This window comes from Citrus sinensis, chromosome 1, assembly GCF_022201045.2.
Source record: "Citrus sinensis cultivar Valencia sweet orange chromosome 1, DVS_A1.0, whole genome shotgun sequence".
Taxonomy (NCBI): Eukaryota; Viridiplantae; Streptophyta; class Magnoliopsida; order Sapindales; family Rutaceae; genus Citrus; species Citrus sinensis.
In genome coordinates, this window is record NC_068556.1 from 18,110,206 (window position 1) to 18,127,138 (window position 16,933).

Consider the following 16,933-nt stretch of genomic DNA (forward strand, 5'->3'; position numbering starts at 1 on the left):
TTGATTTCGATCACATAAAGTATTTGTTGTAGTAGATTTCTTCCAAACGAAGAGTGATGTATAACTAAATCCTAATGTTTGAACTTGTGTCACTTAATAATATTTTAGCTCAAAGTGGCCTTTCTTTGTAGGACCAACTTCTTGGTGAAAACACTACATTAGGTGAAGCTTTGATGGCCCCAAATGTTATATTTGTTAAGCAGGTTTTTCATTAACCCTTATTCAACCTAGTTGACAGCACATTGCCATGCTAAATAATGCTAAAAGGAGGTCGACATAATTAGCAAGGGAGAAGTAAAGAGAAAAGTGAACATCACTGGCAGTGGTTTCACAGACAATATATCACGAGTGTTATCAGAAGGCCTAGGTGTTGTTATCTATGGTGACTCTTGGGAAATTCCAAGTATTCACATGGAGTCCATCATATGAAAAGCAATTTTCCATTACGTGCTACTAGATGTTATAACTATGTATAATGACTTCTAGGGATTGATAATTAATTTTGAGTTTTGATGGTTATGTGCTACTAGATGTTATAACTATGTATAATGACTTGTAGGGATTGATAATTAATTTTGAGTTTTGATGGTTATGAAACGGGATTTATAGCTTGATTTTTATAAATATATTGTTTGAATATGTTGCATCTCTGTTGTACAATAGTTACATGCATGTTCCATTTAATTTTGGCTATTGATTGTTTGTTTAGGCTTGAAGAATAGAAGATGGTAAAATGAGGCAAACTTTTAATGGGTATTGGGGTAGTCCTCGTTGTGAGCAAGGAGGCCTCCTACAAAATGCTCAAGGGAGGACATTAGTATTAGAAAAATGATCTTTATTGACATTATAATAGTGTCGGTAATTACTTTAAGTGACACTTGTTAATTGTGTCAATAATCTGGCAGTCAGAACACATTGATACTTATTTATAATGTCACAAATATAGTGTCTATGATTACTATTACTATAGTATTTATATTTGTTTATTATAAAAATATAAAATTTAATATTACGTACTTGCAGATGAGATTATAAAGTATTATAAAATTAAGAAAACAAATTAACTTTTATTTACATAAGAAATTTGTTTAGTACATGACTGTGAGTTACTAATTACAAGCTAATGAGAAAACAAATTTAAAATACGTTTTATATAAAATAAAATTGAATAATCAAATCAATTGGAAGCTTGCAAAAGTTAAACCTCAAATAAGATGCTTGAAATTGGAAAAATATGATCAATATACATTGCAAATTGTCTCTATATAAAAAGAAAAAATATTAGAAAATTAAATATCTTATGACATATACATATTATGAGTCAGGTTCACAACATAATCATCATTTAGAATAAATTGAGATGCATCACCACTAGGGATGACAAAAACCGGATTCGGCCTTCCCAATCCTAAACTTGAATACTAATTTATTGTTCTAGATCGAATATTTAACCTAATTTCTTTGCCTTCGAGTCTGGACTTGGTTCAACTCGTAAAACTTTGGGTTCCAAGATTGTGGTTTTTTAACCTGGATTGCTTTATAAATTATGAAAAAAAATGAAAAAAAAAACAAATAGTAACTTTCTCTTTAATCTTTATGAAGTTGGACATTACATTCAATCACAACCTAAAACCAATGAAACATATTCTGGAGTTGGTATAGAGGTGATGCAAATGCTGCCAACAAAATTAAGAATAAAATAATAACTTGTTATAGGAAGTCGATGCGCAAAAATTACAATTAATTTTGAATCGTAATGGCGTCAAGGACAACAGCCCACCTAGCTCTACCATGCAATGGCATCAAAGACAGGCCCCCGCCCAGCTCCGTAGGAAAGGTAGAGAGAGAAAGAAATAGAGAGAGTTTGTGAAGAGATGACAAAGGAGAAGCTGTGGTGGGCTTAGAGGTGGAAGCTAGTCCACTCAACTTTGCAGCAATTAAAGATGAACAACTGAGAATGGTGGAGATCGCGGTAGCAAAAAGAAGAGGAATACAATAGTTGATGATGATGATTATGAACATAGAGAAGAGGAAATGGCTGAAATGATGAAGACAATGATTTAATTTGATGAAAAGAAGAGGAAATGGTTGGCGCCTTGCAACTGTGAGATTTTAAAAGAGGAAAATATGATTGCAAATTAGCGCCGGCTGTGCTAGGGCTTCTTTTTCTTTTTCCCCTTTTCTATTTATTTTTAAAATTACTTAAAAAGCAATATAAAAATAAAGATATCCGGTTCGAGTTTTGGATATTTAAGTTTATTGAAATCTAACCTAGATATATTCAAGTTCATGAAATTGAATCCTAATTCGCATTTAATCTAACTCTAGCATAAGTTGAACAACACACAAATTATCTGGGTTTGTATGAGTCTGGGCCGAGTTGAGTTATTTTGTCATCCCCAATCACCACGTGTATTGGTAAATATTTGATATTGTATTTCAAATTAATGTCAATAATTGGTATATTTCAAAAGTGAAATAACATTTATTTTTGTAACAACTATATACCCAACATTCAAATCAAATAAAAGATTATTTAATAGATATAAAATCCAAAATCCATGGATATATAAGATAGAAAAATATATGATACTTTTTTTTTATGCAAGTACCACTCCATTGGTGGGAGGTTAGGCGGGACCCCTACCTGTCACTTAGAACAGATAATGAAAATTACATATGGAGGGGGACATAAACCAAAACGTCCAATCAAGAGAAATAAATATAACAGTAAAAGAAGTGATTTAGGCATAGCCTAATATGAAAAGAAAAAGACTAATGCAGACGATGATAATATCTCTTACGATGCTTGCAGCCGACAAGTAATTTAATGCCTTTTTTCCAATGACCGACAACGCTAAAATCAGGGCTACAGTCAATTATCTCAAAATTCTCAGGTGCAAACAGAAAGTGGTCATTATTCGCCAAGTGTTCGTCAGAACTATCATCATTATCAGGATGAGAATTGTAATGCCTAAAATATGTGCTAGATGCTCGATGAAGATGTAGATTATACTCACCAGGTTCTCGAATCCTAGAATCATGAGTCATGACATCCTAGCCAATCGGTTCCTAAATGGGAGTAGAGTTTGTAGCATTCACTCGGTTCTCCATATTTAAAATCGGAGATCCTGCATCTGCAATCTGCTTAGTGATGGAAGGCTCAGGTTGTGGAGTATCCAAGGGTTGTGGAATATTAGATGACAGAACTTCTGACTTCTTATTATTTACTCTAGTCTGTCAATTCCCACTAGGCCGCTGAGGTCAGAGCCCTAGATTGGCCACGTAACACGTCTTAATGGTATGACCAAGGTGCTTATGGCAACCAATTAACCTTAGCATTGATTAAATAGGGGAAAAAGAAAGTATTTTAAGGCATTACCTCAATCGAAGTTCTTTTAGCAATCTCTTTTGGAGATTCCTTTATAAAATATTCATAGTTGACATGAAAATGTTTTCAATTTATTAGCTTTCGCATCCAGGTTCAATTGCAAAGCACAAATCAAAGATATAGTGGAGCTAGCATAGAACAACAAAAGACTCAGAATTTTTAATATATTCAATCGAATTATTTCTATCCAATATGTAAATCAATTAATAAAGAAAGTCGAGGGATCACATGACCCATGCATTACTAGGTTTTCGTCAATTGACCAAATTCTCTTATGATCTGATCATATACTTGACAATACATGTTGAAAATATTTCAAAATAAAAAAAAATTATGTTACCCTCGTTTCATTCAAGTAGTTGATTTTATTTAACTAGCTATCTAGTCGTTTTCAAAGCAGGGAAAGTAGGAGCTAAAAGATTAATTCACAATATTATAGCCAAATAAATGTCAACTATCACGTACATATACATATATACTAAGGTTTCTACTCAAAGTCTTCACTTCAATTGTTAAAGTAGTATGCTAGATCCATACATAATAAGATGTATCCTTCATTTATGACTGTGGATATCTTTTATTCATGAAGAATTTATGATATATATCCTTTTGTTTTGACATCATATGCCCAATATATTAATCATATACTTTATGAATAAGGATAAAGTATGTGTGGTCAAATAAATAATGAATAAATAAGTTCTATTAAAATTTCTAGATTGTTATTTTATTGCACCTCTCTTTTATGAGAAATATATTTCAAGCATGAATGGCCAACATTTAATTTATTTCAAGCCTGACTACATAGCAGGAGAGATGCGAAAATGAAATCAGCACTTGTATTTACAAATGCATGTATGAGGCGCATAGATTGCCGTAACATATTTGCAGTGTCCTTCTCCATTGTACATAGTTGAGCAGTCGATTCTGCATTGATAATCCCCGTTGCAGGGCCAAGTTTTTAGGCAATAAGGGCCAGGATTACGTTCTGCTGCTGCCACAGCATAATATTCCCTTCTGTTTTTCAAGCATAACATATTAGTTGATATACAGGCATATTGTGAAAATTTCATCATATTTACACAGTTGAAATGAACGCATTTATTTGCATTTCTATGAAAAAAAACAAAGAAAATGAAAAAGGAAGAAAAACATACCAGAGACAAGGAGAAGGAGGACAAACAAGAAGCAAACAACAGTGAGCTTCGCCATCTTTTAATAATCTCTATATTCTTAAGGACTTATGAGAAACTTATTTTGATTGATTTGTTATATTAGCACAAGATGGTGAATTTATAGCATGATATGAGTCAAACACTAATTCATTATCTTCGAGACAAGAATGCAAATCTGGGTATGTAAACATTTTAAATGAAATAGTTATTGCAGTTTCTTAGTTTTAGTTAGTAATCAGAAAATTCAAATATTAATATAATCAAAGAGATTTTACTCATAATTGAGTAATAAATTCTTAATATGGCAATTTAAATGGTATAGTGGTGTTGAAGTGTACGATAAAATGTAAGGAGAATGATACCCTAGTCCTCTTAACAATAGTTTTTACTGTTTTACTGTTTGGACTCCTTGTAAATGTTTTTGTAAATAATTAATATAATGAGCCCTACATTATTTTCTGAGCACTGATATTTGGCTATCATGGCGAGACACTACGGCAACAGAAACAATAGATTGGTGTCTTTACGCTGCCGTTTCTATTGTCTTTTTTTTTTATAAATAAAATAATAAGTAAAACGATAGTTTGAAGACATTATTCTGATTTTCTGTCAATATTATGGTGGGTACGGCTTGGTTGGATTCAATTTTTTAATCGAACTGAATTAACTAAATAAAATTTTAATAGAATAATGTATGGTTTTGTTCAACTTTTTAGTTTTTTAACTTTTAAAATCATAATTTTATCTGAATATTTGAATTTTCAATTTAATTTCTATTTATTCAATTAAACCGTTTAGTTAATTTTCTATTAATTTTCAATCAAATCGAACCGTCGGTTCAATTTCTCGATTGAAATGCCCACCCCTTCACTGTGGTATCTCTATCGAGGCTGTGAATTTGCTCTTCTATTATTATCATTTTCTCTTTCTCTCCTTCTAATGTAGTTCTGTACTATCCAATAATTATTATGTTTTTGATTTTCTCGGAGACTTGCAAGCTACAAATTCTTTCTTGTGACTACATTCATTAGCGCAACAAGACTTAAGGTAGCTTCAATGTAAATGCCCTTCTATTTTCGTATCAAAATAAAACTTTGATGCCTTGAATATTGCATAAATTGGTGGGTTATCAAGTAGTTAAAGAATCAAATCAATTATTATTCATCCTCCTTTTTTTTTAGCACAATTAACTTGCTTCAATACTGACTTCTTCTGAATGTTATTTACACGCTTCCTTTGAAAGAACTGTAAGTTATGTAACTTGGTTCAATCACCGACTTCTGAATATTATTCCCTGGGTTTAATTATCGGAGAGAAAATGTATAATCAAATGAATTTTTTATTCGACAAAAAATAGAAGGAGAGAGGAAGAAAATATAATTATAGTATATTGAGGGCCTCTGTTTAGAATTAAAATTGAAATTCAATGAGTTGTTTATTTTATAATTTTTTAATTAAAAAATAATGTTTAATAATTTTGTAAAACCGGATTATTTCATAATTTTTTATATTTTGACACCACCTTTTAGACCTATAAGCAATTTATTAAATAAGTCATCTTACATTTCTAAAATTCATATTATAACCTTAATATTTTTTTAAAAAAAGACAATTATGTCTTATATTTTCATAAATCCTAATAAATATAAACTATTACATATCATATTCCTATAATAACTAATGTATGCTCTCTTTTGTATCAAAATTTTAATTCAATTAGTTCAAATATTTTGTATTTCCCTTTTATTTTCTATTATTAGAATCATTAAGACTTGCATATGATTATGTAAATTTTTTTTTGAACTATGACTAATTTCACATGAAAGATAATCATGATCGTATGTAATTTTACGTGTTAAAGAAAGGCATTTCTAAACAATTTATTAATCATACTCTAAAAAATAGAAGACAAATTAAACTTGACGGAGAAAAATCAGTTTTTTAAATTTTTATAAAAAGTTTTAAGATCGCTCTCATACAATATATAAGAATTTGTAATTTAGAAATTGTACTTTGAAAATTCGATTTGGCTTTTTCCGCTGAAGTGATTTAGGCTCCCACATCACGATCCATCGCCACCACGCTTCTTAGATCACGAACTGTCACCAATGATCTTGCAAGTTATGATTCAGGTTTGATCTGCACTTGACGTGTGGGCACCTTTATCACCACTAAAACAACTAGCACGAGAAAATTTTACTATCAAAATTTAGAGAGAAAATTTTTTTTCTTTGATCTGTATAAAGTAGCTGCTCTATTTCTTTTGGGAGAAAATAAACCCTTTTATATTTCTATCTTTAGTGAAAATTCTAGGCTCCATTTTTTATATTATTTAATTCTATTAAATCAAATTTGATTTAAATTAAAAATAATAAACCAAAAATAACGTTACTTCTTTCTTGTCATAGGGGCCCACCTTGTAAAATAACACAAGGCCTCTTAGACACAAGTACATTAGATGGAGCCTCCCACTAAATAATGTATTTAGGCTTTTAACCCAAATGACTAATTATCTTGCTTATTAATCCAGTAGTGGCACAATCAATTAAATGAGCTAACTCGAGGATCATTTGGGAACATACAATAGTGACTACAATAATTAGGTCTGTAGTTAAACTAGCCTAATTATTTAATTTCAAATTTACTCCACTAAAAGATTGGAACTGACCTCCATAATTGTATACTTGAATAATAATTTGTCCCAAGCCATACTGATTTCTTTACTGCTCAATCCTTTGTACCACATCGTTAATTAAATCGATTTCTTAACTGTCTAATCAATTTAATTACATCTTATTCCTTGATACTTATTGGTTTTCTCTAATGATCATTTTCAACATACTAAATATGTTGACACACTCTGTCTAGAGAATTCTATGATCAAATACCGAAAACCTATCAAGAGATGTGTTGTACAAATTCTATATTGTTAATCTATAACTCCAATACTCATAATTACTCCCACCAAGATACCGGGTAATCTTAATTACAAGTATGTGTCGTGCTCATTGGTAACTCAAATGGAATAACAATTACAATCATGAAATCATAATTAACTCAAGATTAAAATTACAGTAAAATCAATGCCTATGAGATTTAATAAGTCTGACAGTTATTACAAAGTTAATTAAATCTCATATGTGATTCTGTTCAATATAGTCGTACTACATTAATAAATTCATACACGATTAAGACAAATCATTAAATGAATTCATTACAGTCTATACCTAAATAAAGTGTCCAACTTTATTTATCAACTGCGAACTAAATTTATTTAATCATAAGATAACTTGTATTTATGTCTTTTGTGAATCCATATGATGATCACATAAATACATATAATATAATTAAACATACCTTATTCAAAATATTTATGCAATTGAAAATATCTCAAATATTTTATTAATCAGAAAATAAATTAATATGCTTTAAAAGAGCATATAATCCCGACAAAACTTATGTCTATTTTACTCATTATATAATAAAAAAATACTTTCATAATAAAGTTTACTAAATACATGTACTCTATTTGTCAATCTCATTGTGTTAATCTAACACCAAGCTGCTTTTGTAATCAATAACTTATTTTATTCACACAATAAAGTAATTTATTTGATCAGCCACTGCAATCCCAAATTAGCAATCTCATCCATTAATCTCATTGTTAAGAAAAGACTCAGATGCTCAGATTTCATTCATAATTTTGTGTAAAGGAGGTGTACTGAACCAATCCCTAGTTCCCTACACAAATTGCTCTTTGAAGGTTGCTAGGAATTTTTCAAATGATGATAAGAAATCAACTAATCTTCCATTAAGATTTATTTATTGTTGACCAATTTCAATTTATAAAATATTTGTTAATATTCTGTATTTACTTTAATTTTTTTGTCGGGATAATAGCTCATTAATCAGACTAATTTGGAGTTACAAATAGACACATAATCTCACTGATCAGAGATGGGCTCCAAAAGGATATGATCATTTTTTTAAGTGCATATGGACATGAAATTGATACATATATAATTAAATTAAATTAAAGTTTATTCTTGGTAAAAAGCTTTCAAATCTCCATCTAAATGCCTGTTTGGTATGGCTTATTTAAGAGCCATAAGTGTTTATTTAATCGCATAAGCACTTTTTAAAATTTTTTATGGTGTTTGGTTTTTTTTTAGTAGAGTTTTTTTAGCTTAAATAAGGTAATTTACCTCTACTAGCAAAAACCCAAATTTTGAGCTTTTGGGAGTAGAGGTTAGAGAGCTTTTCCAAAAAATATATAATATAAAAAATATCACACATTTTAATGGTTAAAAAGTACTTTTTTATTGACAATCAAACACCCAATGACTTTTTGCTCAAAAACTCTATTGGTATAAGCTCTACTGTTATAAGCTCTATTTAATAAGCTGTATCAAATGGAGCCTAAGTACTCAAATAAGAAGATGAAGCAAAGAACCTCCAGATGAAAGAAAATGCTTAGTGATTGAAGACGTTAATAAATATAGAGAAATATGCTTGTTTCATCCTAGTGAATCCATCAAATTTCATGTTTGGTTCTCTTTTATGCCAGTGAATCTATCATGCTTCATGCTTTTTTTTCGTTTTATTTTATTAATATTATAAGTTTCATGCTGTTTGGCTATAAAGAAAATCGTGGGCAAATAATAAGAGTAATTGAGAGAATTTTTATTTAAAAAATTGTGTTTAAAAAATTGAGAGGGAGTTTGCTTCTTTTTTCTTATTTTCAAATGCGTCCACTCCAAAATGTGGGCTATATGTAAGGTAAGCCCAGGTCTTAAAGCCCATTAAAATGTGTTTTTCAAAATTACAATTTTACTATTTTCCAATTATAGCCTCCATGGACCGTGATGTAATCTTGGAATACGTGTCGCCCTTTTTGTTAAATTTTTTCTGTGGTCCGGTGACATGTATTTACAATTATACCCTTTTCCAATTGAAGCCTCATTATTATCAAGAAATTTTCGACATTTTTCGTTGCGAATTTGATATGTATATATGCAGGCAGGTGGCAGTAGGTATTCGTTAGTATTTTTAAATATATTATTTTTTTTATGATCAAGATTAATAAAATTAATAATTAAATTTGAGGGCATGAGTTTGAGTCCTACGAAATTTGTTTTTATCTTTTATTCTAAAAATATAGATTAGGTGCAGATTATTCCCTAATTATACTACAAGAGTCGATTTATAAGATTGTAATATACCTGTAAATTGTGACAAGTTCAAAGAAATAAAAAAGAAGACTAATAATTTAGTGGTCAATCTTCTAATTTTTATCAGAGGAAATAATTGTTGCTTTTGTTTAGGGTTTGAGCTTCCATAACCATCAATTTTAGCTACCATTTCCGCGGATACGTTACACGATTCACTGACTATTTTCACTTGAGGTTGTTTCCGGATAGTTGGCTTTCTTGGATCATGTGCAATCTCTGATTTCATAATTTCCGAGCATCGAGTAAACATATGATTAGTTTGTAGAAGTAGAAACCGAAAATCCAATGCAGTACAAATCAATTACATGTAGAACTGAATATTGCTGAGCAATTAGCATTAAATTAATACTGTTGTGTTGTGAAGCAAATCTGTTGATGAAAACGCCAGCTGATGCTGCGTTTTGGAGAGTCAAACTCGTATCCCCTGGAACGACATGCATGAAGGTCGTTTTGGTTAAGTGATGCACGAGAGTTTCACGTGAACGGATAAGTTGCTATCTTGGTTCGTTAAGATCAGTTAACTCACATGCCTGTCACGTGGTTTTCTGGGTTGGTTGCTGATTCGTTAATGAGCTGTTATATACAGCTGATTCCGGCAACAGAGAGGGCAATGAATGAGAGCTATTGTGAGTTGAGAAGATAGAAAGAAAAGGCTTCTTGAGAGACTCTGTAATTAGCTTGAAAAACTCTCTGTAACTTCTTTGAATAATCAATAGAATTGGGTTCTGTTTCTCCCGTGGATGTAAGCTAGATTGAAGCTAGCTGAACCACGTTAATTCTTGTTCTTTACTTAATTCCTTTCAGTTCTAAAACTCTTTGTGTATTCTGCTGGATTGGTTCTTGGTGCATCTTGTTTGTTTGATTTGGATCTTGGGAAGTGTTTCGAGTTGATTGGATAGTTAGTCACTCTTAAACACTACAAATACATTATTGATCTGATACATCATATGAAAAAAAAAAAAGCACTTAAAAATTTCAAACAAGGTAATAATGCAACTGCATACATGCATGATAGAATCTTGTGGGAATAAGATTGTCGATAATAAAATAGAAACAAGACGTCATCCAATTTTCAATAAGATAAAACCATCTACGATGCCAGTAAGGATTCACATACAAGACTCCAATGATTGCCAAGATCACAATTACGTAAGATGATGTAAAAGTGATATAGAAACTGCCCATGTCAATTAAACTATTACCATCTTCTTCATTTGAAGCTTCTGGCACAGCTGCAACATCACAATCAGGCAATGGTTTCCCGCAAAGAAGAGGATTCCCTTCATAGCTATCCTCTTTAAAGGTTGTAAATTGTGCAGTCCACTCGGGGATCTTGCCTGATAAGTTATTGTGAGCCACACTGAAAAAAGCCAATGCATTTAACTCAACGAGCTGAGGAGGGATTTTCCCATTCAAGTTGTTGTACGAAATATCCAAGCTTTCGACTTGGTTCAAATTTGAAAAAGTCACTGGGATTACTCCCGTCAAATTATTGTGGGACAAGTTTAGTGCACGGATTCTGGTCAATTTGCTAATTTGAGGAGGAATCTCACCTGTCAATTTATTGCAAGAAAGATCAACTCCATACATTTTGTTAAGAGGTTTACCCTTGTACGAGAAAGATATCTCCTTGGTTGTGAACATTATACTTTCCTCCTTTTCCATTGTTGAAGACCCAGCTGAATAAGTACTTCTAACATTATGATTAAAAGCTGGAACCAATGAATCATCATTATCGCCGTTATTATGAAGCGAAGTGTTATCTAAGCAACCAGGAATTTGACCAAAAATATTGTTATTAGAAAGATCTATCAACCGCAGCTGCTTCAACCGGCACAATTGAATTGGCACTTCACCTTCAAGATTATTATTAGCCAAGATAAGGTACCTCAAATAAGTAAGCCTTTCAATCCAGTATGGAATGTAACCACTAAAGCTATTATAGCTAAGATCTAATGTCACAATAGAAGATCTATTGAAGAATGTACCATATCTTAGTGGTCCATATAACATGTTTTTGGAGAGGTGAACTTGCGTGATAGAGGAATGACTAGAACAAGATGGTAAACTCCCAGATATATTGTTCTCTGAAAGGTCCAAAATTTGAAGATAATTAAGCTGACAAAACTCTAATGGAATTGGACCTTGAAGATGATTGCTCGCCATCATAATATCATATAATGATGAAAGATTACCCAACCACGCTGGAATGTTACCATAGAGATTGTTATCACTCATATACAACCCTTCTAAATGGGAGCAATTAGACAAACTTTTTGGGATCTCTCCGGTGAAGTAATTGGCGTCCAAGTGTAAACTTACCAACTTTCTTAAATAATTTTTTTTAGAGAATAACTGACCGAGCAGACTGTTTTCTGACAACACAAGAAATTCCAAATTGAAGCAACTCATGGCTAAGTGCTCGGGAATTTCACCAGTCAATTGGTTGTGAGACAAGTCCAGAGCTTCTAACGAGTTCATATCCCCAATTGAAGAGGGAATGCTACCGTTGAAATCATTTCTAGACAAATTTAAATACACCAGTCTTGGGAAATATACTCCAATTTCCAATGGAATGTTTCCTTGGAAGAAATTTTTGGAGACATATAATGTATCTAAATGCCAATGCGGTTGAATTGGCATCCGAAAAGGTCCTGACAGAGAATTATTGCGTAGAACAAGAGTGTTCAAATTTGTGTTGTTTTCTAACAACCAATTTAGAAATTCTCCCTTCAAGTTACTGTCAGAGAAATCAACATACTCCAAGTCATGCTGATTGTAAAGGAATTTGGGAAATGTGGCATGGATACCAGAACCAGATAATGCAACGGACTCTAATTGAAATTTTGGGGTCATAGAATGTGATGATTCGGATTCTACAAATATTTCATTGCATTCACCACTGAAAACTTTGAGTTTTGAGTTATTAAAAAAGGGTTCAAGTGAAAATGGGATTTGAAACTGATTATATGAAAGAAAGAGACGTTCGATGGATGTTAGATGTATGAGGGGAGATGAGGAGATATTTCCGGTAAGTTGATTGAGATCGAGACTTAATACCCTAAGGGATGTCATATTTGCCAAGCACCAAGGCAATGTGCCTCTTAAATCATTTCCCCCCATATGTAACTCTTGCAGATGCCCCAATCTGCACAGGCCTGAAATAGAATTCATTTATTCTTCAGTATATAACAAAAATTAAAAATAAAAAATTAAATACACAATTATTATCAACATATTAAATAACAACACGTAATGCACTGAACAGTGCATCATTTTTTATTTAAAGAAAAAATTAACTAATTATTAAAAGAAAAAAATTGTAGTCGAACTAATATCACAAAAACCTCCAATACTCTAAAATTTATCTTCATCATCATCACCTAGAGCACCGTCGACTATACTATTCTGGATGCTCAAACGTTTTAGCGAAGTGAAAGCTGCAATGCTTTTTAGAAGGCTAATATGGAGAGAGGAATAGTCCAACGTCAAGTCTTCCAAGTTGGTGAAACTGTCCAACGTTTCTATTGAAAAAAGAAAAAAAAAACTTTATATATATAGTCCTTTTTTAAATGAGGTTCACTCATTTTAAGCAATGATAACAAATTAAAAAATAGAAATTCTAATGTACTAAAGGAAAAAACACATTATATTATTAGATTGCATGTGAGCGTGTGTGTGTGTGTGTGTTTTTTTTTTTTTTAATCTTTTATTTTAGTCCTTGTAACCTACGCACCTTGACTGTTCACGGTTCTTGTGAAATTACTGGACTTAAGGGAAAGAGTCTTGAGGGATGGGAATGATCCCATTGCCTGTAAAAACTTGTTTCCATCTCTAATTGTGACATCATCTAGAACAAGTGCATACAACTTCCTCAAGATTCTGTAATCTGTTTAGAAAAATTCGTAATTAAAATCTAGAACTGAATTCAAACACGAAAATATTACATAACGTCTTTAGTGAACTGGTATCAAAGCGATTTTACTAACTGTTATGTGTTACAACATACATATTATTATCAAAATACACAACCAAATTAACCATTCGCTGGCTCTGAGTTTTTAGCCTTCCCTCACAAAATGATGAATTAAATGTTCTCCAAATGTAATTGAATCTTTCATTTAATTACCTTTAGGACGAACACTAAAATCTTCGATTTCATTCATGCCCATGTCCAACACCTTTAAGTTGCTCATGGAATCCAATTCTGCGTACGTGGTATATGCCAAGACTCAGGAGTGGCTTTAGGTATAGGTGAACAAGGCAGTTGTCTAAGGCCTCATATTTTAAGAAGGCCTCATATTTTTAGTATTTCTTTATAATTCTCTAATTAATAAAAAATTTTAATATGTATTTTAAGAAATCAAAAAGTTTATTAAATATCTATCTATTCTTAATTATCCTACAATTAAGAAATATTTTTGATAAAAAAAATCTATATTTGGGAACCTTAATTTTAAAGAAATATATTTAGTAATATTATTTAACCATTAGTTCATGCATTATTAATATTTCCAAAAAATTATTTACCTTTTTAATTATTCAATGTTAGAATCTTGGCTTTTAGTATTTCTTTTAATTTTTATTAAAAACCTTATAATCTCAAGAATTAGTAAATGAAAAAAAATTCTTGTTCTTTTCTCTACAAAGATTATTATCATATTCATTGGTTCATTTAAAATAATTAGTTTCTTAAAATATAAAGTCCGTTTTTATTTTTGAGCATCAATTTATCATTTCAAATTTTTATATTCTATCATTCTAAATATTCTATTTGAAAATAATATTGCCTTTATTTATTTGTTTGTTTATTTTTAACGGTTTTAATGGAATACAAAAATATATCTTCTTGACTATTTTTTAGGTTCTATTTTTAAAATTTTTTATCTTTTTTTAATTATTATTGAAATTCTAGAATAAAAGATGAAATATATTTTGATCATTTTTATATATCTTTGAGTATTGAAATTGTAAAATAAATAAAGGCCTCATAAAAAAATTTCGCCTAAGGCCCCTCTCATTCTAAAGCCGGCCCTGCCAAGACTTAAATAGAGTTAATGAAGGAAGCAGTATGGGATTACAAATATCTGATTCCAGTGACAGACTAATTAATGAAGCTTATTTTTGCTTCTAGTAGACCTTAGAAGAGATGAAGCTTAATTACCTTTAACATCAATACTTCCTTTCAATCTATTAAAACGCAGTAATAATGTTCTTAGTGATGAAAGACCAGCTAAAGATGAGAAGATGCTATTGTTAAACAGGTTACCGCCTAAATTGATGAACTTCAAGTTGCTCAACCCTGATAATCTCTCTAGACCTCGCAAAAAAGATCATATAGGGTTGTGTTAATTATTTCAAAGTTAAACTTTTTAAAAAAAATTCAAAACGCTGGAACTGATAAAACTTATTAAGTACCTCCATTCTCAACAAAACCGGCTATGTTGTTGTTTTCTAAGTGAAGAGACTCAAGTTGTTGAAAGGAGGTAAGCAAGGAACATTCATCAAATGTTGCTTGGTTTCCAAGTATTTTTAAAGCATCTGGAGCATGAAGTGCCATTACACAGCTATTGTAAAATTCTCGGGAACCATCTCCACAGACCACAGTGCAACCTGCAAGAAATCATTATTTATGGCTTCAATGATTCATATCTCTTCTTCTGCTGCTTTTGTAGGTAGCATCTTTTCTTTTCTTCTGCTGCTTTTGTAAGTGAAGGGAGAAGAGCAAACCTGAGGACATCATCCTTGAACTTATCATTTCCCGAAGCATTTGCCAAAAGTAAGGATTGAGCACATTTTTCTTCTGTGCAAACAAACTGGACCAGCCATTTCTGCTACCCCATTCACAGCCTTGGCCTTTGTCTAAGCTCAATGAAAATGACATATCTGATATCTCCATATCAACGCCAAGACTCTCAAACAACTCCATCATATTTGGATAGGTTACCTGTCAGATCATTTAGAATCCACAATCAACAACCTGGCATTACATGTAACCATTATATTCAAGAACGAAATAGGCTCACAATGAAATGTGTTAAGCCGTAAGTTTTCGTTTAGTGGGAGCTAGTTAATTCAACTATATTTTTCTATTATTTTTATAAAAATGTTCGCAATACAATTTAATATGCTTGTTAATCTATTTTAGGACTTAGAAATGAATTGACACATACCTTGACTAAATAATATATTCCGTCAGTCTAGATTTAGCGCCAAGGTGTTAAATTATAATTTGATCAATTCAAATATTTACTTAATTAATAAATTTTTATTACTCCCAAATTTATGTTATTAATTTTTGGAGATTTTATCATAAGTTTATTTGACCAAAGAAATAATAGGTAAAAATACGTGGGGTTCTTAACAGCCATCGCATTGTCATCAACGCTGATTGCAATGAAGAAAAAACTTATTTACATCGTAAGTAGCGATAGCCAACCGATAGAATCATCAATCATGATTTTATTAGTTGGTTGTTCACATAACTGAAGTACAGGAGAATTTCCCTGTAAAATGACTAATGAAGAATCCTAAAATAGAGCATCAGCAGCGGTAGAATTATTTGGTATGGAGGTGCTCTAATTTTTTAAGTTATTGTTAAAGTGGTAAAAAAATTATAACTATGAAATAAAAATGATAATGTGCAATAGAGATGGCTTTTAAATAATAATTTTCATAAAATAACAAATATATTATAAATTTTTCATCAGGTAAGTGTGAGATTAAATCATCTTATTTTCTAAACCATAACAATAAAAATTTATTGTTATGGTAAAAATTTATTAAACACTTTAATGTTATAGTTTAAAAGATAACATATTTGTTTTCTTTTTTATTTTATTTTAATTTTTATTACAAAATTCTTTAATTAAAAAAAGAGAAGAAAATAAAATAATAATAATAATAATAATAAGTAACGGCATCACGCCACTTTTTATGGACGAAACGTACCACATAGCCCCTTATTGTTAGAGGTGGCAAAAACACCCGTTCGGTCCGGACCCAGGCCGTACCCGGGCATTGTGGGCCGGGTATTACCCGGCCTGGGTATGAAGCCGGGTCGGTCTTAGGCATCATTTGATAAACTCGGAACCTGAATTTTATTAAAAAATATTTAAAATATATATTATTTTAAA

At 31.2% G+C, this 16,933-nt stretch overlaps 1 protein-coding gene across 1 annotated transcript; it reads right to left on the reverse strand.

The window, feature by feature from the left end:
* Positions 1 to 10,772: 10,772 nt before the first annotated feature.
* Positions 10,773 to 15,726, reverse strand: LOC127903667 (receptor-like protein 15). Its single transcript, XM_052444042.1, has 6 exons — positions 15,528 to 15,726; positions 15,216 to 15,410; positions 14,962 to 15,117; positions 13,927 to 14,004; positions 13,534 to 13,686; positions 10,773 to 12,673 (listed from the first exon to the last, which is right to left on the reverse strand). Exons 1-6 carry the CDS (start codon positions 15,724 to 15,726, stop codon positions 10,773 to 10,775), a joined length of 2,682 nt encoding a protein of 893 aa, XP_052300002.1.
* Positions 15,727 to 16,933: the final 1,207 nt, after the last annotated feature.